The following is a 27770-nucleotide window of genomic DNA, read 5'->3' as shown; positions in this document are numbered from 1 at the left end:
GGCACCCATTGAGTGGAAAGTTTGCTCGACTTTAATTTTTCAGTCAGAATTGTGTGAGCTGAACCAATTGAGAGGTCTATGGTGTTGACTACCTCTGCTGTTAATCAACGGTCCTCTTCAATTAGGGCACTGACAAGATTATTTTTTTTCCTTGCAAGTTGATATGGATGGTCTGCCTCTGTGGGCTTCCTCTTCAACATTGCCTCGTCCCTTCTTAAAATGTGCTATTCATTTGTAACGTGCTGATTTCTTTGGGGTATTGTCCCCATAAACTTTTCATGATCTCACCATTCTTCCACCCAAGCTTCACCATAAATTTGATGTTTGTTCCTACTGCAATTTTAGCAGAATTCGTGTTGCTCTGATAGGGGCTTTTTTCAAACTGATGTCTTATCCTTCGTAGTGACTGGTTAAGTAAACTAGATAAGTAAACTAGATCCTGTTCAGACATGTTATAACAAATTAGTATGAGTTGACTTGGGTGAAAACATTTTTGAAATCCGTGCATAGTTTTTTCATAATATGTATTTTCCATGAATTTTTTGAAGACTCTTCATATTTCACACCTAGGACAATGGAGGCCAGAATGTCTGTTTCCTTCTCAGCTCTCTGGAAGCAGGGAATCAGAAGGGAGGACAGAGTTGGGCTATAGGTCACGCCTGCAGAGAACTTTGTCACACTCCAGGTGCACTCATTCTGTGAGCAGCAGAACGGGGTCTAGAACCCATGACTGTTAGTTCCTGACCGGTGCTCCCTAAACTACATCCTTGGGCTGAAATTTCTTTTGCTCTATTGCTAACAGAGGCATAGACTAAAACCTTGGATTGGAAATATTTTTATCCCACTAAAATATATATATATATATATGTGTGTGTGTGTATATATATATATATTTCAATCATCAACTGTTTATATTTTAAATAGCTAATATTTTAATTTGAATTAAATAGTCTGTGGAATATCAAAGGAGTTGTACTACAAAGTACTTTTTGTCTCCTCAATTATCCTGATAACACAACTAACATCATTTGAATGTGCCAGGAACTGTGCTAAATGCATTTTGTATGTTATCTACGTTTGTGAGGGTTTTGTTGTAGAGCTCATGACTCCTTTTGTGGCTGGGGGCAAAATTCTGACAGCTGACATTTCAAGCTTGGGTCAGACGTACTGTTGGGTGCTGAGGAATAATATGGTTAAGCACATCGACTATAATAGGTCATACAGTAACCTGGTACATCTATTCCCTTACCCACTCACTGCTAAGGAGCTCTCTGAGGCTAGAACTGCTGTGAACGGTCACACATTTGCAAGCTGGCTTTTCTTTATTGCTTCCTTTCACACACATCTAGAACTTGGACCAACTCTTTTCTGGAAGTTAAGTGGGAAAGGTAGAGAAAGTATACTTTTCTCTCTCTCTGGCATACACATTTAGGATTTTTAAAGTTTGATGTAGGGTGCCCAGATACTTCAGAGCTTATGGACACACATTAAAGATTGTGAATGATTATGAATGTGAAGAGCTCCCAAAGACAAAATAAATGAGAGACCTCTCAGGGCACAGATTCAAGGTCAGGGTAATAAGCTGTTGTTTTCCCATAATGTTCCTTCCATTTACCTCTCCCCCTCTTCGGCATGTGCATTATTGTTTGGGGAGGGAGCTGGATTTGGGATTACTTGCTCTCATTTAAAAAATGTACTTTTAATTTTTGATCCTTTCTGAAAGCCTGATAGCATTAACAATTTATTTGCCTTTGCTTGGGCTACAGTACTGGAAACTCACACATACTTTCTGAAGGACTAGCTTGAGTGTTTTTAGAATGATTGTAGTGGGGGTAGGTTGGGTATTTGGTTGGTTGGTCATTCATTTACATTCCACCTCTGTGGAAAAATGTTTACCTTTTTGAAGTGGTTTGAATGATGCTAAAGGGCAAAGAGAAAGAATAAGTGTATTTTATACCTTAATTTTATACTTCCCGTGCCATTTTTCTCTTCTGGAAGTTATAGAAATGTTAAATTCCTTGGAAGTTACTGTAAATTTATGGCTTATAAAATCTTTCAGACAATTTTGCTGAGTTAGGCTTGGCTCAAGATATTACTTGACCTCTGAGTGAGGGATTTATGTGGTCATTACAAATCTGTCGCTCTGTTGGCCAGTGGTCTTTTTTTTATATAAGTTATCCCAGGGTTTTAACTACTATGGGGAATGAGTCCTGGGGAGCTGAAATAGGGAAAACCTGCAAACCTTTCTACTCCGTATTCTAAGTACTTAATCTCAGAGGAAATGATAGCATCAGACTCTTCTCTTTATAATTACTGCAGAAATCAGAATTGGTGGGGCTATTAGAACACATTGTAGTCCATAGGGAGTCTCAGCTTTTTATTTAAATTATGGCATTCTTTTCCATATAAGGGAAATGACTACCCAAATCTTCTTGACAACTGAGTTAATTTAGGGGATATCTCTATTCAAGCAACAAAAGAGAACTTTTTTATTCTTCTATTTTCCCCCTTTTAAGATCCTAGGGTTTTGGGCTGGCCCCGTGGCTCACTTGGGAGAGTGTGGTGCTGGGAGCACAGTGGCACTCCGCGGGTTCGGATCCTATATAGGGATGGCCAGTGCGCTCACTGGCTGAACGCGGTATGGGCAACACCAAGCCAAGGGTTGCGATCCCCTTACCGTTCACAAAAAAAAAAAAAAAAAAAAAAAAATCCTAGGGTTTTGCAAAGGAGCTGAAACTCCACAGAAGAAATAGTAGTCACCACAGGTATTTTAACTCTTCCTCCATGTCCCTCAAGCCCCATTCCAAGACAATCCCCACCCTGTGACAACATTTTTTTTTTACCTTCCCAAAGAGGAAAATGGAACTACAAACATAAAATTGGGGTAAAAATAAATTATCCTTTCTCTCTGCCCTTTAATGTCATATAAATAACTACTCCTCAGAGAAGTAAAATATTTTTCAGAAGAGGTGGTATATAAATAAGAAAATCCCCACTTCAGTCATGCTGAAAATACTCAAGCAAGCCTTCAAAAAGTATGCATTGTTTCTAGAGATGTAGCCTAAGCCTAAACAAACTGTTCATGTTGCCAGGCTTTTATCCTTTGATTGAAAATTAAAAATACACTTTAAAAATGATAACAAGTAATGCAGTGTAGATTAAGGCATATAGCACATTAGAAGAAAAGGAAATGTGTGTGAAGAACCTAAATCAAAACCATTAATCTGTCAGATGAAGAGGCAGTCTATCTATTTTCCCCAATACTCATTAAATGGTGCTTATATCAAATTTCACCTGTAATAATATAGCTTAATCTTCTAGGGTAATTAAGTATTTAAATCCTCAGAAACAGTTGCTATTTTAGAATTTTCCTATATAACTCAGTAAGAGAGTTACTGTATTTTTTCTCAGTTCTTTCTAAACACTGGCATATGACTAATTAAAGTAATGAACACATTGTCTGTTTTGGGTGTTTAAAATATTATACCAGGAAGGAGGAGAACAAAGAAGAAAAGCATGTCAATGAAGAAGATAAAAATAAAGATACATTTTCTGTAGTAAAAATATTTTATGTGAAATCCGTGGAAATGAACCAGTACTTTTCAACAGTTGGATCATTAATATTTGAATTCACTAAAAGCACAAATATTTTATAGTTACCAAATGAAACCCAAACTAATCATACCTGTTTCATTACTGCTTAAATTTTTCTCTATGTCTTTCTTTCCAATTTGGTGAATAAAATATATAGCAAGGGTTGTCAAGCTCTACGGAACTTCCAGAACCATCAGACACCTCATGTATTGGTACATTTTTTACAACCGTAGAGAGGTGGGGAGAGAACTTAATTTATAACAGGGTCCTTGTCAGGGAATAATTACTAGATCACACATATGCCATTGAGAAGAGTTAGGCCATATCAGTGACAAAGAAAAATAGAATAACAGAAGATAAATAGGAGCCTAGATAGAGCTTTTTGTACATACAGTAAAATAGCTTTATTCTTAACTACATTCCCTTTTGTCACATTAGATTATCATCACCTAACTTCTGGAAGAAACCAAGGGAACAGTTCAGTGCTTATCTAGTTCTGAGCTAAAGTCTGATGCACAGATTGAACCATGGAATGGAAGTTCTAAATGTCCTTGATGTTACCATCTATCAGCCACTTTTTTGCAGTCCTGTTGTTTCCTGTAGATAAGGTAAGAATCTGCCCACATAGTCTAACTTATCTTGGTCACTAGCACCGTTTCACTGTCTTTAATATGTGTTCTAAATGTGTAGTCAGAAATTGAGTGCTATCCAACTACATATACCACAGGATGAATTCCATTACATCACTAGCTCTGCTATTAAATTAATATACTCCAAATTTGGAAGCCCTATATTGGAGGACCCTGCTGGGAATATCTAAATCTAGGAGTCAAGATGTGGTCTATTTGGTTTTAGGGGTGAAGTTATAAAGGTTAATTCAGGCATGAAAAGTCAGTTCTACTCATTTGCCAGTTTGTATCAACCAATTAGGCAACTCACAAGGGAATAAAGTTTTGACTTTTTAATAGGACAAATTTAAATGCTACTGTGAAAAATCCTGAACATGGACAACTGACCACCAACTTACCAACTTGGGTAGCTAGATTTAGAAAAAAAAGAAAAGAAAGTCAGCAATCCTGCTACTAACATTTGACAAAACCAGTATGACCTGGGATGTTTATTTGTTTTCTTCACTAATTTAGGAGAATGTCTCCCAGTCTCAACCTCTTTACTCTTTATATAGCTTGAGAAGCATAAAGAAATAATTAAAATCTTCATCAACAGCAAATTAATTTAATTCTACTTCAATATTTGTAATTATAATATGTAATATTTCTTAAATTGTAATTTTAATTTACCATGCCAAATTTGTACCAGTCTATTATGTTGACTATTAGAGAAGTCAGAGGCAGAGTTTCATAAAATGGCTGGGAATTATCAATTTAGTTTATATAACATGCTAAAAAAATACCTGCCAAAATTTGAACATACACTTTTACCATTAAAATAAAATTGGGGATAACTGTATAACTTCTGAATTTTTAGCTTTAACATGCTTCCTATACTGGTATAATTCTGACCATACAACCTATCTCAAGATAAGGAGAACGGAGCTCATTCTTTGTTTATTCAATAAATATTTATCAAGAGCCTACAACTGACAGATATTTTGTTAGGTGTCAGGGAAATAGTATGAGCAGCACAGGCAATGTTGCTGAGGAGCACACAGCTGCTGGATTGCGAGAGGAAAGAGGGGTGAGCAGATGGAAAGATCCTTTCTGTTGCCTTCAGTGAGCTACAGAAAATATATTTAAATGCACTCAGAAAAATTCAAAGTGCTAAGTCATATAGTGATCAATAGTGTAAGTACTATAGTATTATTTTTATTATAGATGATTCTCAAAGAGGTATGGCAGTTTAAGTCTTTATAAGAATTCTAATCTGATCTGGAACATCCAAAATTTTGAAATTCCCTTTCCACTAGATAAACAAAACCATTGGAAAAAGAAAAAACCCAACTGACAGCTGGGCCTGTGGAGCACTTCTCACATTGTCCAACGGTCATCAGTCTTCCACAGTCTCAATGTTTATAACTTTATTTGTTTTCCATTAAAGCTTATCACACGATTTTTTATACAGAAAACATAATCATTACCAAAATTATAAGTAGGCATAAATGACAATAGGATTCTGAAAGTTTTTTCTTCCCCTTCTATGCATGCAAATAATTTCTTCAAAGAAACTGAGGTTCATGGAGGTTCATAAATTTTTTTCCCACTTTTTTTCTTTTTACCGGCACTCAGCCAGTGAGTGCACCGGTCAGTCCTATATAGGATCCGAACCCGCGGCGGGAGTGTTGCCGCGCTGCCAGCGCAGCACTCTACCGAGTGCGCCACGGGCTCGGCCCTTTCCCACTTTTTTTCTATACATGTTTTCTCTTTCTGAAACACTTGTGGTAGGAAAATTATCTATCTGAACAGTTTTGGAACAGCCTGGTGCAACACACAAAAATAGAATGGATCCATTCTTTAAATTTATGGTCCACGTTTCTAAATAGAGCTGTACTTCAGTGGAAAAACTAGTACGTCACTCTTTCAAATAGTTCTTTATTTTGTATTTATTAAAGAAAAATAGATTATTTTTGACAGGTAAAGCTGATCCAGGATGCAAGTTTACCAATATATTAACCATCACTTTTTCTTTCCTCCAAATTGACTCCTGACACAAGCATAAATATATGCAACTTCTCAACAAAGATCTCCTACAACCTCAGAGTAAAAGCCATTTCCTGCCTCTCCACAGCCCCTCTCTTGCATGGAAACATTTCTGCTTAGGAACTAAGGAATAATTTGGTTTTCAGTACAGGTCTTCTGGCTGGCTGAAAATACACGAATATATTCTTAAATAACAGCCTGAATATAAAAAATCTAATGGTAAACATGCTACTTACAGAACTATATAAAGAGAACAGGAAAGAGGCATATGCAACACATTAGAAAACATTAAATTAAGAGAGGTTAAATGCAGAATATTTTAATGCTACATGCTGGAAGAGAAGTAAATGAAAATTGCTGTAGGCAGTGTGAAAAAAAGTTACAGCAACCACATATCTCAGATTTTTCAAGACAGTTCTAATTTCAACCACTTGCTCTTGTTGAATGCTGTGTCCTCACCTTTTGAAAGAGAATTGTGTCACTGCAGGAAAAGCACAGTATGGGAACTAAGGTGCTCCCGTAGGACAAACAATGGCTGGGAAATAACAAAAACACCACTAACCAAAAATTTAACTTCATCTTACCTCTTGGTCCCTGCACCCTTGTCGCTAGTCTTTTGATTTTCTAGGAGACCCCAATGCTATCACCTAATGTTTTGGGAGTATTAGTTTAATTCCTGCCTCTCAAGTCTTGCTACTTTTATCTCACTCCTAAAGCCACGACCTAGATCCTACCACCATAATCAATCTCTTCTCTTAGCTTCTTTCCATCTCCTTACCTTTATTGAGACCTGGTTATTGCCTAAGGAACTGCATTCTTGCAGCCTTCTCAAGCTCTAAATCTTTTTTTTTTCTGTAATAAAAAATACGTATTCAGATTACGTGTTTGGAATTGCAAATGTGTGCACTATGTTTCTTGTGTTGTAAAATAACTGTGTATGCGTAAGAGCCAAAATATTCCTCATTGTTCAGGAATAATGGTAATTTGGAGGAAGTGTGCATTGCAGTGACAGGAGATGATGCTTGGGCCTCTGAAGAATGACTCCCTGAGAGACACAGTTATAGTTTGTGTTCAAGTTATGACTCTTTATTCTTTCTTGCACTACATACTTCAGGGTCAGGAATTGAGCTCAGGGTCTTCCTTGCTCTCTCTGTTCCCTTCCCTGGTATTACCTAGGATTAATATATAAAAACATGCCCATTTTGTTTATAGTTCCCTCCTCGCTAGTGAAAAAAATTTGCTACCTGGTAAGCTTTCTCTATAGGGGAGAGCAGAATTTAGTGGCACTAAAGTACAGTGAAAATAGTCTGTGATATTAAAGAGCTATTGTAGAGGGAGTAGTTAAACAAATGAGCTAGGAAAATTGTGGTCAGAATGGAATTCTGCAATGAGTGATTTTGGAGGTAGGGGAGTTTCCGATGACAGAAAGGTCACATAAAGTGAGAGAGGTCAGTAGAGATGAGTCAAAATGTTGGATGAGTGTGGCACAGGTTGAAGTGTTGGCTAGGATAACTGAGCGAGAATAGATAAGAATGAGTGAAGACACTGGAAGATTTATAGACAGGTAGGCAAGAATTTTAAGACACTCTTATCAGATGGCTCCTATTTATTTTTTCAACTAGAAGTCATCCACTAAGAGAAAAGAGAAACATGGACAGTTTGGTGGTATGAAAAGAGGATACAAGATTTAAAATAATCATTGTGAAGAATGTTCTGGTGGTTGATCTGAGGAACAGTAAGTGTGTTATGGAATTCCCAGAGCACAGTTGAGAGTAGTGATCATTAGGTTCCAGTAAGTTCATCTGATTACTTCCTGAGTCAGTAGTTCTCTGCTTTAGAGTAACATCAGAATCACATAGAGAAAAAATAAATAAATAAAAAAAAATAAAAAAAATTAAAAAAAAAGAATCACATAGAGTGCTTATTAAACACAGATTGCTGGGCCCCACTATCCCAGGTATCTGATAAAGGAAGTCTGGGGTGGGGCTGAAGAATCTGCATTTCTAACAAGTTCCCAGGTGCTGCTGCTGCTGCTGGTTTGGGCACTGCACTTTGACAACCACTGCTCTAAATATTTCTCTCCCCTAATGATTCCTACCCAAATCCCTGAATTTGGTATATATAACTTATTAAAAACTACATCCTGAAAGCAATCTAGAATGAATTTACTGATTTATCAAATCACTTTCCTGGTTCTCCAAATTCCTCTAAGATGTTTTCAATAATCTTAACCATCCAGCATTATTCACAATGTATTTAATAAACTTGCAATAAAATGTAATCATTCAATATCATTCACAGTGTATCCCAACATAATCCTGATTTCCAGTTAGACATTTCCTTCATGTTTCATACAGGGGTACTTCAAAAAGTTCATAGAAAGATTCATACTATCTTTCAATTATATTTTTCCACAAACTTTTTGAAGTACCTTCACACAATTCCCACTGATCTCCATCCACCACTATTCTTATCAAATGGAATGTTCTTTACACCTCTGTTCAATAATCTAAATATTACCAATGGCTCAAAGAACTTCTCCTTTATACAGATTCTTGGGTTCTGGTCCAAACTGTTGTCTTCCTTAATAGAACTACTATTGCATCATGAGTCTTGACCACTTAATTTTGCTTTATTAATAATTTTTAACAATTCTTATATTCGATATAAAACAATAACAAGCTATATAATGGAGGAATAAGAACTTTATACATTTTATATCTCACTCAAAGTGTCCAATACATTATTAGAAATATTATAGGTACCCAGTGGACCTTATTGATTGTATAGAATTCTTACTTGTCTATAAAGTTTATATAAAATTAATTTCAGATTACCATAAATTACGTATTCCTATATATTTTTATATGGAGATCACAAATGAGATCCTCTTCTGAGTGTAAAATAAATTTGAAAAAGGTCTTGAATACATCTCAAAACACATATATAAAAATGCAAAAAAAATGCTGGGCAAACAGGCAATGCTATGTGCTTTTTCGTGTTCTCATATATTTTGCGTATTATTTTGTTTGTAAAACAGACAAGAAATCTGGTAGACTTTTCTTTTTCATACTATTATGAGGAAATGATTTTTCCTATTTGGTTAATTTGCACTGAAGAGTGTAAAATAATGTCAGAGGTTTCTATTGAGTAAAAATTTTATGAACTATACTTGTACAATTTGTTTAATTGTCAGATCCCGACTAAAGTCAAGATCAGAATTGCTTCCTGCTTTGGTTCCATGCTTTATCTTTTGATGGTTATATTGCTCAAAATACGATAAGCTTTACATATTATCATTATAACCATCCCCTTTACATACTCACATTACTTCACTATTACAGTTATCAGGCCTGTCAGATTCCTAAAATATCTTGCCCATAAAAATATTCCTCCATTTGAGCTGGAAACAAAAAACACATTTAATTAGCTTTTAGCAAAACTAGATGTAAATATTCAATCAGCAATTGCCAAATATGAAGGAGACAAAAAATGAGAATATTTATTTTTCACACCTGCCTAACAACATGAAGATTTGTCCTGTGGCTTACTGAGGGGTACAACAAAATAGCAAAGGTTTATTTTTATTCTTTAGAGACTTAGCTTAAAATAGCCTAATATTAGCAATAGAAAAATTCTTATGGATTTCCCTTGTTCATTTTTTCAAAACACTGGAGTGCCAGAAAAGTAATTTGTGTTTTTGACCCAAGTCATGATGTGGTTCTTCTAATTTCTCCAGTTGCTCAGCTACATCCTCTTAGTAACTCCAAGTAGCATGGTTTGGTTTTTGTGTAATACTAAACCTCCAGAGAATTACTGCTAAACTATCCTTAGAGGTAAGATAGGAAAGAGAGATTGATCAGAAATTTTACAGAGCCAATCTCTTCACAAAGAGTGCTATACACACCACGTCTGATATATAATAAAACCCAAACTATAAAAATACCAACATACTTCCTTTTTCCTTCCATCTAAAGAAATTAGTCAAGAGAATAGCTACTGTCAATCAGATGGGAACCAGTTGATAAGATGGAAAGCAGAAAGTTTCTTTGTACACAGAGGTTGCCTTTATTTGCTGTATTTGTCCACTCTGGTTTACTTCATTACATTTTTTCAACAAAGCTACATACCTTTGAAAAAGAATGGAAACTTCCAGAAAAAGTTTGCATTCCTCATGTCATTACTGTCATTTTCATATGGTTGTTTTACCAAAACCATATTAGATGAAATTTGTTTAGGCTTTGTGAAAGGGTTTGGCAAGGCTTTTAAAGAAGCCAATTTTTAATGCTACTGAAAAAAGAGCAAGACAATCACACCAAACAAGTGACCACATACCAACTGCTGTCATGTAATCCCAGCGGTCAATGAGGCACATATTAAAGATGAGGTGATCAGATGTTTGCCCCTGGCCAATAAGTGAAGTCTGCCTCTCCAAACTCTGGCACACAGATGAAGTCCAGCCAACGAGAAACCAAAACACTACCAAGAGTATTACTGCCAGCATCCTCATGACCCGTCCACCAGTCATATATGGAATTCGTTGGGCTGTTCGTGAAAGAAACACCTTCAAAACCCTAGAAAAGCAAAAGATCAAAATGTAAAGAAAAACCTAACACCTGCAAAGTAAAACTCTAAACTATCTTATTTTTCTAGGTGACATTTAAACCCACCAAAACCCACTTTTATGCAGAAGTTTTTTTTGTTGTTGTTGTTGTTGTTTTTGTTTCTTAAAAGATGACCAGTAAGGGGATCTTAACCCTTGACTTGGTGTTGTCAGCACCACACTCTTCCAAGTGAGCTACAGGCTGGCCCATGTGCAGAGTTTTAACATGACAAAAACCAGAAACAGCATTGCTCATATTTTTATTTAATTTCATTTTAGTTTACCTTCCAATAGCAAAACAAATATCCTGCATTTGAGGCACTGAGTCAATATTCATAAATGATGAAATTCTTTTGAGCATGTCTTAATATTTCAAGGAAAATTCTTAGGACTTCAGAAAGAACCTTAGGCAAACATTGCTCAGACAAACAGGGTTTCTGGGGGATCAAAAAACAGCCCTGAAAGTAAGTAGTTGGATTTTACAATATTATGCTAGTCAAAAACTTTCTTGAACCAGTTATTTGTTTTTACAGCAGAATGCTATCAAAGGTATTTTCTGGAAATCATTTCATGTGACCTCCCTTCATAGTCATTTAATCACATTACCAAAAATAATAATGAAATAATTATAAGAACAATGAGGGGATATTTAAACACTATACTAACTGAATAAATTCACGGCATTAAGAAAGAAGTTTGGGATGATCTATAAGAAATGTGACTTAAAAAAAAAATATATATATATATATATATATTTTTTTTTTTCTGTATATGTCTCAAATGAATAGCCAGGGTTGAGAACTACTGGATTAGATGATTTCTAAGAACTGTTCTATCTCTAAATATTGTGTAAAGACAAAATCCAATCTTACTATAGGGATCTTCCATCCACCCATAAATTTTAGTCATATGAATTCTTCATAAGAATCACTATAAATCCAGAAATGAAACAAATATACCTGAAATAGCCTAGAGGTATTACATTATTTTTTCCTCTATATGTAGATCTTTGGTAGCTCTCCTTGAATTAACACAACACATCCAGTAAAGACAGTTATTTTGCAGCAGATTCTTATTTATCCCCCCCTCATTAACTCCATTGTCCTTCAGCTAAGACAGAAGGTAAAGTTATTCAATTACGAATAAAATATTTGTCCTCAATTTTTCTGTGGAGCAATGTCAGAAAGATATTAGTATCAAGTAAGGTTACAACAGAAGATCTCTTAACCACTCTCCACTTAACCAGTTCACCAGATCAACAGTTACTCTCCATTCTCTGTAAAACGTATTGAATGCTGCCCACGTCATGCTTAATACTAACACTGACAGCTAACGTGCTACTCCTCTCTAGTATGCCTCAAGCACTTCTGCTCCAACGAGTTTAATGCTACTTGTTATGAATCAGTTGTACGTCCCCAAATTATGCCCATTGTTATCATATTATGTAATTCAATTAAATATTGAATAAAAATGTTAAATAATTAGATATGATTGTGAAACAAAAGGACACTTATTTCTATATAATCTATCTTGAATGCTTTGGAAAGATTCTAAAATAAGTTCTTAAGATAAAATATTAGCTTAGGGGAAAGTGAGAAAATTTTAATATATAGAAGTGGACAGTAAACATAAAAATCTAGAAAGATTCTACACTCATTACTTAAAAAAATATTCCTTAGACTCTCACTCCTATTAAAAAATCCAACATTGTGAACACAATGTATCTACTGCAACACAATAAAGTAGACAATGCATTATGGAGATTTTTGCCAGAGAGAGAATAATAAACTCTAAATATAATACCAACAGTGAAACAAGAGGTCAAATTTCAAAAAGACTGCTAAATGATTATTTGTGTGTTATAAATTATAGTTCCTATATACTTCTTTAATGTTTTCCTACTTTAAACAACTTTATAAATAAATTGACAAATTAGTATCCCAAATATATTGGGTAAGACGACTTTCCACTGTAACCAGCAGATCAAAAAAATCAAAAACCTACATCACAGCAATAAGAGAAATATCTTTGAAAGTTAATATTTTTGCCAGTTTCAATCTTATTTTCTGTAGGAGAAACTTGCAGTCACTATGTACACATGATTGTTTCTGGTTGTAACTGGATGAATTCTAAATTTTGAATGACTAAGCTCTCAAAGGACAGATCCTGACCCATTTTTCTGGTCTTCTATATTTTGGCTAGTGCAGAAAAAGGGAGAAATGTTCCAAATTTTAGCTTTACTCTTAATTTGAATATCTGAAATATAATTACAATGAACAAACATATATATAGTGACGATCATATGTTAGGCATCATGCTAGGCAACATGGTAGGCATCAGACATAATCCTTGTCTTCTAGAAGCTTGCATTCTAACTAGAAATAAGTTTGCAAATAGCGACCATATGAAACAGTATATATTATGTGTAGTATGTTGATAATATGACTTCTTACATAACAGTATAGGTGGTATTTGATCTGGACCTTGATGAATATCAATAGGTAGAAATGGAAGAAAGTGGATAAGATATAAAGAGATATTCTAGTTGAAGGGAATCACATAACAAAGTACAAAGCAGAGGCATGTAAGTTGTCTTTGGGGACAGTGGGTGGAACTGCTTGGTAGGAAGGGAAGTGTGATTCTCAATACCCAATAACTCCTACGGATTTTGCAACTTACTGTGAGGAGTTTTTAAAATCAGGTTAAGAAACACTGCTTCAGAGAAAAATGGTTATGATCTATATTTTCTTTCCATGCCGAAAATGTAAAAAATCATTTATTTTCTCATCCCCCCAAATTTTCACAATCCACACCGAAACTCTCAGTATCAAAGGGAGCTAATAGTAGATTTGTGACACAACTGTCTCCTTTAAGACACTTCTTAATCAGATGAGTTTTGTCTTTTGCAGAGGAAATCTATATGAGTGTTTTAATCAAGAAATCCCACTTCTAAATTATCAGAAATGTTCATGTTTTCCAGATGACCCTCTGGATATTTATTGTATGGCGTGTATAGCCTGAGAATTCAAGATTGTCATAAATTCCATAATCTCATTTCCAGAGAGGAAAAACCAAAGCAAACCCCCTCATGAGTCTACCCCTATTGCTTTTACTGGCTTTCAGACAATAGGAAACATAATAATACAATTCTGCTCTTCAATCTAAAGCATTTCGGAATATTGGTTTTTGTAAAATGGAATAATATGCATTTTTCTAGAATTGCCTTCAAACAAAATGAGGAAATTCTGTTATATCTTTAAAAAATGGGCTCTTGTTATCTTATATGAGTTCACTCCTAGAAACCAAATTCTAAAAAAGAATACCTAGACATTTGTGTTTATATAAATTACAGCTGTAGAAAAAAATACAATAATTAGAATTCTGATATAGATGACTTTTCCACTAATTTTTATAGCTAAATCTTCAGGCAACCATCTGTTCAGAAGCTTTCACTATATCGGAAGGAAAGAAGCAACATGTATGAGAAGACTGTAACAAATTTCCAGAATTTAATATAATATGAAAAGGCACACTTAAATATATATTTCTCATTATTAATCATAGATGAATTCATGGAAATCATGCTAAAATGACGAAGAAAAAGGGCAACCCAGAAATTATCTTTCACTACATGCATCTGTCTCTACTTTCTCACTTCCTACACATCTCTGGTTTGAGCTCATGCAATTCCACTGTAAGGACTTGTACTTAGGTTATCAGTTACCTTCTTCCAATATCTAATTTATATTGTTTATGCTGCCTTATTTTATTTGACCTCTCTCTAGCTTTTGTTATGGCTGAAGCACTTAGCTTTTCTTATGTCACTTTCTCTTGATTTTTTTTCCCTATTTCTCTGTCAGATCCTTTTCCTGTTGCAGATTCCTCTTCCTCAGTCTGCCCCTTAAATGGGAATTCTTAAGGATCTCCTAAATGTGGCCATCATCTATTCCCATGCTACATATCATACCCAAGTAATTCCATCTGCTCTCTTGTTTCAGTTATCATCTACATGCCAGCAAATTCCACATGTATATCTTCAATTCAGATCACCCTCCTGAGCTCAAGAACTGTATACTCAAGGGCCTACTGAACATCAACAGGTCCCAAAATAAAATCACCCCTCTACCCACTTCTCCCTCTACCCATTTTGCTCTTGTGTTACCTATTTCAGTGAACAGTACCATCTAACTCCACAAAGAAGGAATCTAGGAATAAACTTTGATTTTTCTCCTTTACCTATATTCCAGTAATCAAATGAATCATCAAGAATTTAATTTCTACCTCTTAAAAATCTTTCAAATCCTATTTTTCTTTAGTCAATCCTACTTTACTTTATTATTTTCTTTATGCAAAGAAACAAGACTATATGGTCCATACACATGAAAAAAGAAACTAATAGAAACTACCTGAGGACATTCAGGCATAGCCCTTTTGAGACAAAGATTTTAAACGAATTGTCTTAAATACACTCAAAGAGCTAAAAGAAACCATGGGCAAAGAATTAAAGTAAACCAAGATAATGATGTCTCACCAAATATAGGATATCAATAAATGGATAAAAATTATAAAAAGAGATCAAATAGAAATTCTGGAGTTTAAAAGTACAATTACTAAAGTAAAAAATTCACTAAAGTTGTTCAATAGTAGAAAGGTTTGACCAAGAAGAAGAAAAAAAATCAGTGAACTTGAAGAGAAGGTCAACTGAGATTATTCAGTCTGAGGAACAGAAAAAATATTTAAAAAGAAATAAAATGATTGGAGCCTAACAGACCTGTGGTATACTATTAAGCATGCCAACATATGCATAATAAGAATCTCGGAAAGATAAAATAAAGCAAAAAATTAGAAAGGATATTTGAAGAAATAATGGCTGAAAAGTCTCAAATTGGATGACAGACATAAATCTACACATCCAAGCAGCTCAAGGAACTCCAAGTAAGATAAACTTAAAGAGACTCACACTAAGGAATGTTATTATCAAACTGTTAAAAGTTAAAAACAGAGAGAAAATCTTGAAAGCATCAATAAAAAAGCAACTCTTCATGTACAAAGGATCCTCTGTAAGATTAAGAACTAATTTATCATCAGAGATCATGGAGGTCAAGGGACAATGAAATGACATATTCAAAATGCTGAAAGAAAAAAAAAAAAACTCCTGCCAACCAAAAATCCTATATACAGCAAAACTCTCTCTTTCCAAAATAAAGGAAAAATTAAGACATACTCAGATAAAGAAAAAAATTGAAAGAATTTATCACTAGTAGACCTGCCCTACAAGAAATGTTAAATTATGTTCTTCAGTCTCAAATGAAAGGACACTAGACAGTAACCCAAACATACATGAAGAAATGAAGAACACTGGGAAAGGTAACTACATCAATAAATGTAAGAGTCAATATTAATGTATTTTGGGTTTGTAACTCCCGGTCTATACAATTTAAAAGATAATTGCATAAAACAGTAATTATAAATCTATGTTAATGAGCACACAATGCTTGAAGACATAATTTGTAACAATAACAATGAAGAAGGGGAGGACAGAGCTACAGAGGAGCAAAGTTTTTGTATATTATTGAAATGAAGTTGCTATAAATTTGAACTAAATTGTTATAAATTTAGGATATTACAGGTTGAGCATCCCTAATCTGAAAATCCAAAATCCAAAATGCTCCAAAATCTAAAACTTTTTGAGCACCAATGTGATGCTCAATGGAAAAGCCCATCAAGCTATTTCAGATTTTGAATCTTCAGATTAGAGATGCTCAACTGATAAGCATTCTGCAAATATTCAAAGATCTGAAATCTGAAACACTTTTGGTCTTAAGCATTTTGTTGTTGTTGTTTTTTAAATTTTATTTTGTCGATATACAATGTGGTTGATCATTGTGGCCCATTACTGAAACCTCCCTCCCTCCTCCCTCTTCCCCCTCCTACCCAACAATGTCCTGTCTGTATTCTTGTCATGTCAACTTCAAGGAATTGTAATTGTTATGTCTTCTTCTCCCCCCCAGTTTTTTTTCTTTTGTGTGTGTGTGAATTTATTTATTTATTTTTATCTCCCACCAATAAGTGAGAACATGTGGTATTTCTCTTTCTGTGCCTGACTTGTTCCACTTAATATAATTCTCTCTTAAGCATTTTGAATAAGGGACACCTTAGTGATTAGGGCAATCACTAAGAATATAACTAAAACATAATGAAAGAAATGAGAAGTGAATAAAAATGGTACACTGGAAAATATTGATTTACCACAAAAGCAGGCAGTAATGGAGGAAATTAAAAACAAAAATGATATAAGATACATGAAAACAAATTGCAAACTGGAAGAATTTTTTCCTTATGAGAAATTATATTAAATGTAAATTGATTAAACTCTTCAATAAAAAAGTAAAAACGGCAGAATTGATATTTTAAAATGATCCCGCTATATGTTGTCTACAGTAGACTCATTTTAGATTCAAAGAAACAAATAGGTTGAAAGTGAAAGGATGGCAAAAGAGATTCCATGCAAATAGTAACTAAAATAGAGCTAGGATAACTATATTAATATCAGACAAAATATACTTTAAGACAAAATTTGTTAAAAGAGACAAACAATAACATTATGTACTTATAAAATGGTCATTTTCAAGATGAACAATTATAAACACATATGCACCAAATATCAGAATCTCATAATATATGAAGCAAATACTAACATTATTAAAGAGAGAGATAATAACTGAATAATAATTGAAGTTATTATCTGCTCTAAATAATGGTTTGAGCACCTGGAGAGAGAATCAATAAGAAAACAGAAGACGTTAACAACATTATAAACAAACTAGACCTTACAGATTTAGAATACCCCACTCAACAACAGCAGAATACACTTTCTTCTGAAGTGCACATGAAACATTCCCCAAGATAGACCATATAATAGGCCACAAAACAAGTCTGAACACATTTTAAAACACTAAAACCATACCAAAATATCTCCTCTGACCACATGGATTGAATTGGAAATCAACAACCGAAGGAACACTGAAATGTTCATGAATATGTGAAAATTAAATAAAACACTCAAACAATCAATGGGTTAAGAAAAAATCACAATGGAAATAAAACAATTTGAGATGAATGAAAACAAAAGGACAACATATCGAAGCTTATGTATTGTAGCAAATGCAATAATTGGGGGAAATTATAACTGCAAATGCCTATGCAAAAAAAAGAGGTATATAAAATCAATAACCTAATCTTCTACTGTAAGGAACTAAAAAATGAAGAACAAACTAAACCCAAAGGAAGCTAAAAGAAGGAAATAATAAATATTAGACTGGAAATAAATGAAATGGAGACTAGAAAAACAGTAGAGACAGTCAACAAAACCAAAGTAGGTTCTTTCAAAAGATCAACTAAATCGATAAACCTTTAGTTAGACTGATCAAGAAATTAAAAAGAAAACTCGTATTACTAGAATCAGTAATGAAAGTGGAGACATTACTATCGACCCTACATAAATAAAAAAGATTATAAGAGAATACAATAAATGGTGAATTTTATGTTATGTGAATTTTACCTCAATAAAAAAAAATCCCAACAAGCTATGGTTCTTATTCTTGCAGAAAAGGAGAAAATTCTTCTGCACCTTCCTGAGCATTGCAGCCCCTGTCTCTTGTAGCCCCAGGGTATCCTCAGCCATCTGTTTGTCCCTCCCCTCCCATGGCTGCATATGTGAGGTTCACCAGCCTTAAAACCTGGGCTCTGTACTAGTTTATCTGCAGCGTGACTATTTTAAATTTATGTATATCCTTCCACATTCACAAGAGTTCACTGTACAATCTCAGATCTGTAAGAAAAGATGGAGGACATTTAATAATATACCATGGTTGATTCTCTAACTGATCTCAAATCAGACCTTCTTTATTTTAACTCAGCATAAACATTTATTTTCTAAGCCACTCTTCTGAATCTGTTTCAGTTGTAACAATAGTGCAAATAAAGGACATTTGATAGCAATTGGGTGCTTGTACTCCAAAGATGTTTAGTTTTGAAAAATTTGGCATAAAAGCTAAACAAGAGAATCAAATTCACATATAGATACTACTGCCTCTCTCCACTGCTCTCCCACCCACAATTTACTATAAATATATTTAAAGCAATAAGCAGACAGTCAATCATCCTGCAGATCAAGAAGAAATCAGATTATTAAAAATTTAGCAATTCCATGCTTTTTCCATTCCTTATATCCAGAGTAAATGTGAATTCTAAGGCCATTTTCTGTCAAGTACCTATTAGAATAGGTTCTGTCCTTACATTTCAGTTATTTAGCACCAATTAATCAGCAGAAATAATTTTAAATTAAACTTTAATTCCAGAATTAGCTTTTAAAATTTTTAAAATTTAGTTTTTTGCTATTTAATACAACATTTTGGTATTCAAAAATGTGATTTCAGATAAACTATAAAAACAAATTTATTACAGATAGTTGCCTAATAGCATCATTATTTAAATGAGCAATTTTATTACAATCTCAAAGGGAAACATCATTAATTGCAAGGTTTTTTAGATAGAAAATATCTAAAAAGATGCTATTTTAATATCAATATTTAAATCTTGAAGCATTCTTACTTCTCACTGAAGATTTCAAATTGATTCCTCCATTAAAACTATAACACAAGGTCAAAGTAAAAAAAAAAAACTGTAAACAAATATAATGAAAGGAATGAAAACCATCTAAAATAGCTGTAGTTATATATAAACATTTTGTGGTATGAAAAAAGCCTTTCCCTCCAAAATAGGTTAATTACACATAAATATTTCTCAGGAATATCATAAGGAAAAGTGTTTGGAATCTGTTTTCTTTTTAATCAAGATTGTCCAGATTAGAATGTAGAAATGACTACTACAAAAATCATTTCTCTGTTGAAGGACAGTTTCAGTCTAATTTTATAAGAGTTAATGTTCTACTTTTCAGTTTCTTTAGAATGGTACCAGACCACAGGGGATCACAAGAAGATGACAATATTCTTTGCAAATACAAGCTTACTACTTAACATGTGTGAGCATTTATAAAAACAAGAAAAAATACTAAATTCTAAAGAATAGTTGTACATTAATATCTTTTTTCTCATTGTTTTTATTGGTTATGAATATTCATGGAGTAAATTTTACTCTCTAGTACTTCTATATTTTATATTAGAATTATAATTTATATTTTATAACATTAAGATTATATTTTATAACATTAGGATTATAATATATAATTATACTATGCTTTTTTCATATAATATGGTATTCTGAATATTCTCATATAACATTCTATATCTGTAAGCAGCATAAGTTTTGATTGCACACAACCATTTAATCAAATCATTTCTTTATTATAAGCCACACCCTAATATTCTTGCAGATAAATCTTTGTGCACACGCTTAATTTTTTCTTTAGATTGCAAAAAGTAAAATAACTCAGTTTTTTCAAAGTTCTTCATACACATTTCTAAATATTTCACACAAATTATATCAATTTACGGTCTCTCCAGCATAGTGTGAGAGTATCTTAGCCCACTGGATACTTACTATTAACAACAACTATAATTTTTTAAAAAACAACTTCCAGGCCGAGCCCGTGGCGCACTCGGGAAAGTGCGGTGCTGGGAGCGCAGCGACGCTCCCGCTGTGGGTTCAGATCCTATGTGGGAATGGCTGGTGCACTCACTGGCTGAGTGCTGGTCACGAAAAAGACAAAAAAAAAAAAAAAAGAACAGTTTCCTATTATAATTAATAAAAAAATTGTATCACAGTGTTTTTGCTTTAATTACTAGTTTCAGTGAACTTTTTTTTTTAATGTGCTTTTTGGCCAATTGTCTTTCTTTTCCTTTAATTTGACTGTTCACAGCTTTAACAGTTTCTTTTCCTGTTAACTCTATAACTGCGTTTTCTCTTATGGTAGCTATTAGATGCATGTGACCATTGAGTACCTGTCTGAATTGAGATGTGTTGAAAGTGCTAAATGCACACAAGATTTTGAAGACTTATCCAAACCAAGAAAACACTTTATTAATAATTTAGTATATTTATTACATGTTGGAATGACAATATTCTGAATAGTGTGAGTTAAATAAGATATATCAATAAATTTAATTTCACCTGCTACTTTTTATTTTAATAGGGTTACTGAAAATTTTAAATTATATATGTGGCTCACACTTGTGGTTTCATTGCTTTACTCTTTTGTTTGTTTGTTTGTTTTGCATTTAGATTTATAATGTATTGAAATTCTTGTAGATTGAGATGAGGCTCTGAGACCATTTTTTTCTAGATATATAGCTGATTTCCCAGTCCTTATTTGTTGAGTTGCCATTGCTATCCCTCACCCCATTATTTGGGGAAGCTTTCTTTACCATATAAATAGATCTTCTGGAATAAAGGTTTGTTTGGGGCTCTTTACCTTGTCCTCGTGCTCTATCATTTCAATCTTTTTAATATCATGTTTTGATAATACATTGGAATATCTACAATATTCTCTTCCTGTTCTTGTTTTCCTGCAAATGTTCCTGGTGCTTCTTTACTCTTAAAAATGAACATTAGAATAATTTTTTTTTATGTTTTCTCATTTGGCTTATCCATCCAACAAATATTCACTCAGCATTTTCACTTTCTCAAGGCACCCTGCTATGCCAGGAGCTGAGGATACAGATGGTCCCTGCCTCAGGACCACGTATTCTTGCAAGTTGAGCCTTCCCACCTCAAATCTTCCCATTTGGTAACACAGCACAGAATGTCTCTCCATCTATTTAGATTTTTTCCCCAAATTTCTCTAAAAGTTCTATAGCGCTTTCATCTTGCTCACACATATCACCTCTTAGGGATTATTCCTTAGTATTTCAGGTTTACACTTAAGATGGTGAGTAGATTTCTTTATTATCTTCTCCAGCTTAAAGGCAAACGAAAAGCCATTGATTATCATACAAACCTACACATCTTGCTTACATTTGCTTAACTGAACTTTCATGATTATTTGAATAATTCTTTTTCTGAGATATAATGCACATACCATAGAATTCATCTTTTCATAGTGTAAAATTCAGTGGTTTTAATATACTCACGAAGTTGTGCAATCATAACCAACCACTATCTAATTTCAGGACATTTTCAGTGCCCCCAAAAGAAGCTTTATTAGCGGTCACTACTCATTCCTCTTTCCTCCCAGTCCCTTGTAAGCATGAATCTACTTTTTGTCTCTATGAATCTGGCTATTATGGACATTTCATATAAACGGAATCATAAGATATGTAGCATTTTATGTTGGGCTTCTTTTACTCAGCATAATGTTTTAAAGGATTATCCGCCTTGTAGCATGAATCGTTACTTCATTCATTTTTTATGGCTGAATAATATTCCATTCTATTGTTGTACCACATTTTGCTTATCCATTCATCAGTTGATGGACATTTGGGTTGTTTCCATGATTTGACTTTCATGAGCAATATTGCCACAAAATTTTGTACAAGTTTTTCGTGTGGACATGTCAATTCTCATGGGAATATATACATAGGAGTGGACTGTTGGGTGATATGGTGACTCTATTTTTAACATTTTGAGAAACTGCCAAACCATTTCAGAAAATGGCTGCACCATTTACAATCCCACCAGCAATGTGTGAGGTTTCTGGTATCTCCACATCTTCACCAACACTGTTATTGTTTGTCTTTTTCACCACAGTTATCCCTGTGGGTTTGTGGTGGCATTTCATTGTGATTTGATTTTCATATTGTTAATGACTAATACAAAGTTAAGCATCTTCTCATATATAGGCCATTTGCTTAGTTTCTTTGGAAAACTGTCTATTCAATTCCCATTTTAAAAATTGGGTTGTTTGTCCTTTAGTTGTTGAGTTATTATTCTTTGTATATTCTAGATACCAGACCCTTATCAGATACATGATTTGCAAGTATTTCTCCCATTTCATTTTCTTGATAGTGTCCTTTGATGCACAAAAATTTTCTATTTTGATGAAGTCCAATTTATCTTTTTTCCCCTTTGTTGCTTGTGCTTTTGGTGTCTCCCCAAAGTTATGAAAATTTATGTCTATTTTTCCTTCCTTCTAAGAGTCGTATAGTTTTAGCTCTTACATTTAGGTCTTTGATCTATCTGGAATTAATTTTCATATATGGTGTAAGGTAGAGGTCCAACTTTATTCTTTCACATGGAAATATCCAGCTGCCCCTGTATGTGTATATTCAATTGTCTCAGCATCATCACTGAAAAGGTTATTCTTTTCTCATTGAATTGTCTTGGCACCCTTATCAAAAATCAATTGCTCTTAAGTGTATGGATTTGCGCTTGACTCTCAATCCTATTCCATTGATCTATACATTTCTTCTTATGCCAGTACCACATTCTCCTGATTGCTGTAGCTTTGCAGTAAATTTTATAGTGTGAGTCTCAACTTTGTTCCTATTTTAAAGATTGTTTTGGCTGTTCTGGACCCATTTCATTTCCATATAAATTTTAAGATCAGCTTGTCAATAGCTGCAAAAAAGGCAGCTGGGATTTTGACAGGGATTGTACTGAATCAATTTGGGGAGTATTGCAATCTTAACAATACTAAGTCTTCCAAACAATTAGCAGGAATGTCTTTCTATTTACTTAGGTCTTCTTTAATCTTTTTCAACACTATTTTGTAGTTTTCAGTGTATTTGTCTTACAGATATGTTCTTAAATTTGTTACTACTTAGTTTATTTTTTATATTATTGTAAACTGATCTTTTCCCTTAATTTCAGTTTCAGTTTGTTTATTGCTAGTATATAGAAATACAACTGATTTTTGTATATGATCTTGTCTCCTGTAACATTACTACACTTAGTTATCAGTTCTAATAGTTTTCCAGTGGATTCCTTAGGTTTTTCTCTACAGATCGTGTCATCTGCTGAGATAGTTTTACTTCTTCCTTCCATCTGTATATCTGTTATTTCTTTCATGGCCTAATTGCTTAGGCTAAAACTTACAGAACAATGTTGAATAGAAGGGGTAAGAGCCAACATCCTTGTCTTGTTCCTGATCTTAGGGTGAAAGACTTCAGTCTTCTATCATTACATATGATGTCAGGTATGTATATCTTATAGATGGCTTTTATTAGGTTGATGAAGTTCCCTTACATTCTTAGTTCACTGAGTGTTTTTACCATGAGTGTGTTGGATTTTTGCCAAATACTTTTCCCAAATCTGTTGAGATGATCATGTACTTTTTGTCCTTTGTTATATTATTGTAATTACATGGATTGATTTTTGTATGTTGAGTCACTCTTGCATTCCTGGGCTAAATCGCATTTAGTCATGATGTGTAATCCTTTTTATATGTTGCTAGATTCTGTTTGCTAGTATTTTGTTGAGATTTTTGTGTCTAAATTCATAAGGGATTTTGGTTTGTAGCTTTGTTTTCTTGTGATATATATGCCTGGTTTTGGTTTTGTTTATCAGGGTAATACTGGCCTCTTAGAATGAGTTGGGAAGTGTTGCTTCATCTTTTATTTTTCAGAATAATTTGTGAAGAATTAGAGTTAAATCATTGGTATAATTCCCAGTGAAGCCAGCTAATCATGGGAGATTTTTATTTTGTTTTGTTTTGTTTCTGTGGGAAGCTTTTTGATTTCTAATTAAAAGTCTTTACTTGTTTATGTCTCTTCAGATTTTCAGATTTTCTATTTCCTCTTGAATCACTTTTGGTAGTTTGTGTCTTTCTAGGAATATCTAGAATAGTTGTATTTCTACTATTAAATTCCTTGTTTGGACAACTCTCTTGGACTAGACACATATAAATGCTGGATGAGGGACATCAGAGTAACCAGAGGCCAGATGAGTCAACAGTACATTAAAATTAACACAAGTAATACTATCTAATACCACAAACTTATCAATCACCATGTTTATAGGTAAATCGTTTAAGTACCCCAATTAAAAGGCAGAGATTGTCAGATGAGATAAAAAAGCAAGGACCAACTATATGTTTTCTATAAGAAATGCACTTTAAATATAAAGACAAAAATAGGTTAAGAGTAAAATTATAGTAATAAAATATACCACGCTAACACGAATCAAAAAGAAAAAAATTGGATTGGCTATATTTTAACATCACACAAAGTAGATTTCAGAGCAAAGAATATTACAAGGGCTAATGAGGGCCATTTCATAATGATAAAAGGGCCAATCCAAAAAGAGTACATAGCAACTCTAAATTTTACACATCTAAGAACAGAACTTCAAAATACATGAAGCAAAAACCACAGAGAACTGTGAGGAGAAATAGGCAAAAAGGAAATTTCCATCCTCTCTCTCAATTATTGATGGAATGAATAGAGAGAAAATTAGAAAGAGTATAAAAGATTTGAATAACATTATTAAATATCCCCCAAACAGAAGAAAACATATTATTCTCAAGTGAGCATGGAACATTTACAAGATAGAACATATTCTGGGCAAAACAAGTCTCAATAAATTTAAAAGGATTCAAGACATACAAAGTATGTATACAAACCACAATAAAATTAAATTAGAAGTCAGTAACAGAAAGGTCTATGTAAAATCCCCCAAGGAAAGTAACACACTCCTAAACAACTTGTGGGACAAAGAATATATCAAGTTAGAAATCATTCTGAACTGAATGAAAATTAAAACACAACTCAGTTGTTTTGGACTAGACAGAGGCAAATGGTGGGTAAGTTGCAGGGGCCAGGCGAGCTGATGGCACATTAGAAGGATCATAGGTGTATCCATCCAAAAGCAAGACAAGACCCTGACTCTGAGCCCAGACAACAGCAGGCAGCTGACAATAGCAGGCACGTGATGGCAGCAAACAGCTTTGAGAAGCAGACTGTTTCGCCTTGGAATTTAAAGGAGCTTGGCTCTCCTTCCTTTTGCTGCATGAATGAATTAATTGCATTTCCCACTTATTCTCTTATCTACTTCACATAAGGAAGAAATATTCCCACTTGAGGGCATACAAGATTTGGATATAGAGTTGCTGACAAAAAACATAATGAAGTATTTATCATCTATAGTCTGAGAAGTTATTAATTCTAAATCACCAGAATCTTTATTTGTAATTTTAAAGTTGATTAGAACACACACAAGTGTTCACACACATATATCAACTTGAAACCCATACAACTTAGGCAACAAAAATATCTCATGTTTCAAATATGGCACCTAGCTCCTAAACTATATAGCCTAATGCAAGCCTCTTCAGAAACAAACACATCAAATATTGATGATGTAATTATAAATTAGAGCATGCATATAAGTATTTTAAAAGGAGAAGTTCAATACTGAAAAGGTTTGAGTGTCAATGTTACAAAATAAAGTGTGTTTCCAAGTTGTGTGTTGTAAAACAAAGCAAGTAGGACATCTGAAGTCAAACAAAATAAAGCTTCGAGTCCCCTTGGTTTTCTGAGTGAGCTGCATTCCTATCTTATTTATATCTAATAGTATGTTCTGAAAGGAATAATCATTAAAATGAATTTTGCTTTTAATTTTTATTCAAAAGCTACTCATTGATGTTAAAGATTCTATATGAATACAGATCTCTAGTTAATAAAATACATCTTTTGTAAATATATTTCCCAAAACTATTACTTCATAAGAGTAGACTAAACTCAACATATTAACTTATAAATGGAGCTTTCTAAGGCAGAAACCCTTCATTAGTTCCTAAAGTGACACGTGTATACCAACACAATTAATAGCAGTAGGACATTCAACTGGGGTCCTTCAGCATGCTGGACAGGACAGTGGATAAGAAGTCACTGGAGGAATGAGCAGAGGAAATTATTTTCTAGCTAGTTAGAGATTTTACAATTAAAGTGTGATTCTTTGGAGCTTAGGGGGTTTTGTTTTCATGGTTTCATGATGACCAGCTATGTGCAAAGTCCCAAGGGACTCAGACTCAGGTAGCTCCAGACAGACTACGAGCATGTCAAGAAAGGCAAGATGAATGTAGGACAGAGAAGTGGGAGGCACCACTGGCTCATTTCTTGGGTATTCAAGGGTTTCTCTTCTTTAAATGCTTCTAAGAATATGAATGATGAGAATGACAAGAATGTAGGGCCTGCAAAGCTAACGCACGTAACTACACAGAGTTTCTGAGAATACATTAGAAGTGAGATAGCACGCAAGTAGTTCTGTGCACTAGCATGGGTCTGTATGGTACAGTCCACATCAGTGCTTTCTTAATTAATTACATTTTATATTTGTTAAATAAATATACTTGTTGAATATATTTGTTAAATTTTATTAAATTTATATTTGTTAAGACTCAAATGACTTGATCTTTCCAGTTTCATTAAGTATGATTTAAAATGGTAAAAATGTCTCTAGGGAGATTGTTCAAATCTTAATCTCAGATTAATCCCAAGGTGGCACTTAATGAGTTAAAAAACAGGAAAAGAGAAAGTCAAGTCACTAAGTCACCTACAAAACTAATATTTTTTCAAATTTCTTAAAATACCAGCATTAGAGTTAGTTCTGAAACAGCAATTTAAATCTTTTATCCTCTTCAATCCCTGATGACCAGCTGCCAAAAAAATACTTTATCCTCTAATAAGTCACCTGAAGCATGTCTTTTTCTGTAAGGCTATTCTACTAGTACAAAGGTACTTCAAAAAGTCCATGAAAAGATTCATATTATCTTTCAATTTTATTTTTCCATGAACTTTTTGAAGTGCCCTCATATATGTGAAGCATGAGTGTATGAGGTAAACCTCAAAATAGACAAGTAACTTTCTTTGGCTTTGGAACTTGCTTAGTCAGCTTCCTGTCCAAATAGTTTACTCATGAACAGGGAAACACACCTTCCTCAGAAGCTTAAGGATGAATCCCTTTTTTTCTGATGAATAATGAATGTGGTCCTCAAGAAATGTCACCATGAGTAATTCTCTGCT

The 27770-nt window shown here is 33.8% G+C and overlaps 1 protein-coding gene across 1 annotated transcript in view; it reads right to left on the bottom strand.

The window, feature by feature from the left end:
* The window catches only part of GPR158 (G protein-coupled receptor 158), a 408270-nt gene that overhangs the window by 16168 nt on the left and 364332 nt on the right, over window positions 1-27770 (bottom strand). The window contains exon 7 of the mRNA XM_063101441.1: window positions 10584-10822. Within this exon, the coding sequence (XP_062957511.1) occupies window positions 10584-10822 (239 nt within the window). The remainder of the gene's footprint in view (window positions 1-10583; window positions 10823-27770) is intronic.

The sequence above is a fragment of the Cynocephalus volans genome, chromosome 6, assembly GCF_027409185.1.
Source record: "Cynocephalus volans isolate mCynVol1 chromosome 6, mCynVol1.pri, whole genome shotgun sequence".
Lineage (NCBI taxonomy): Eukaryota > Metazoa > Chordata > Mammalia > Dermoptera > Cynocephalidae > Cynocephalus > Cynocephalus volans.
Note: the sequence above shows the minus strand (reverse complement) of the source record. Positions and strands in the feature narration are given on the sequence as shown.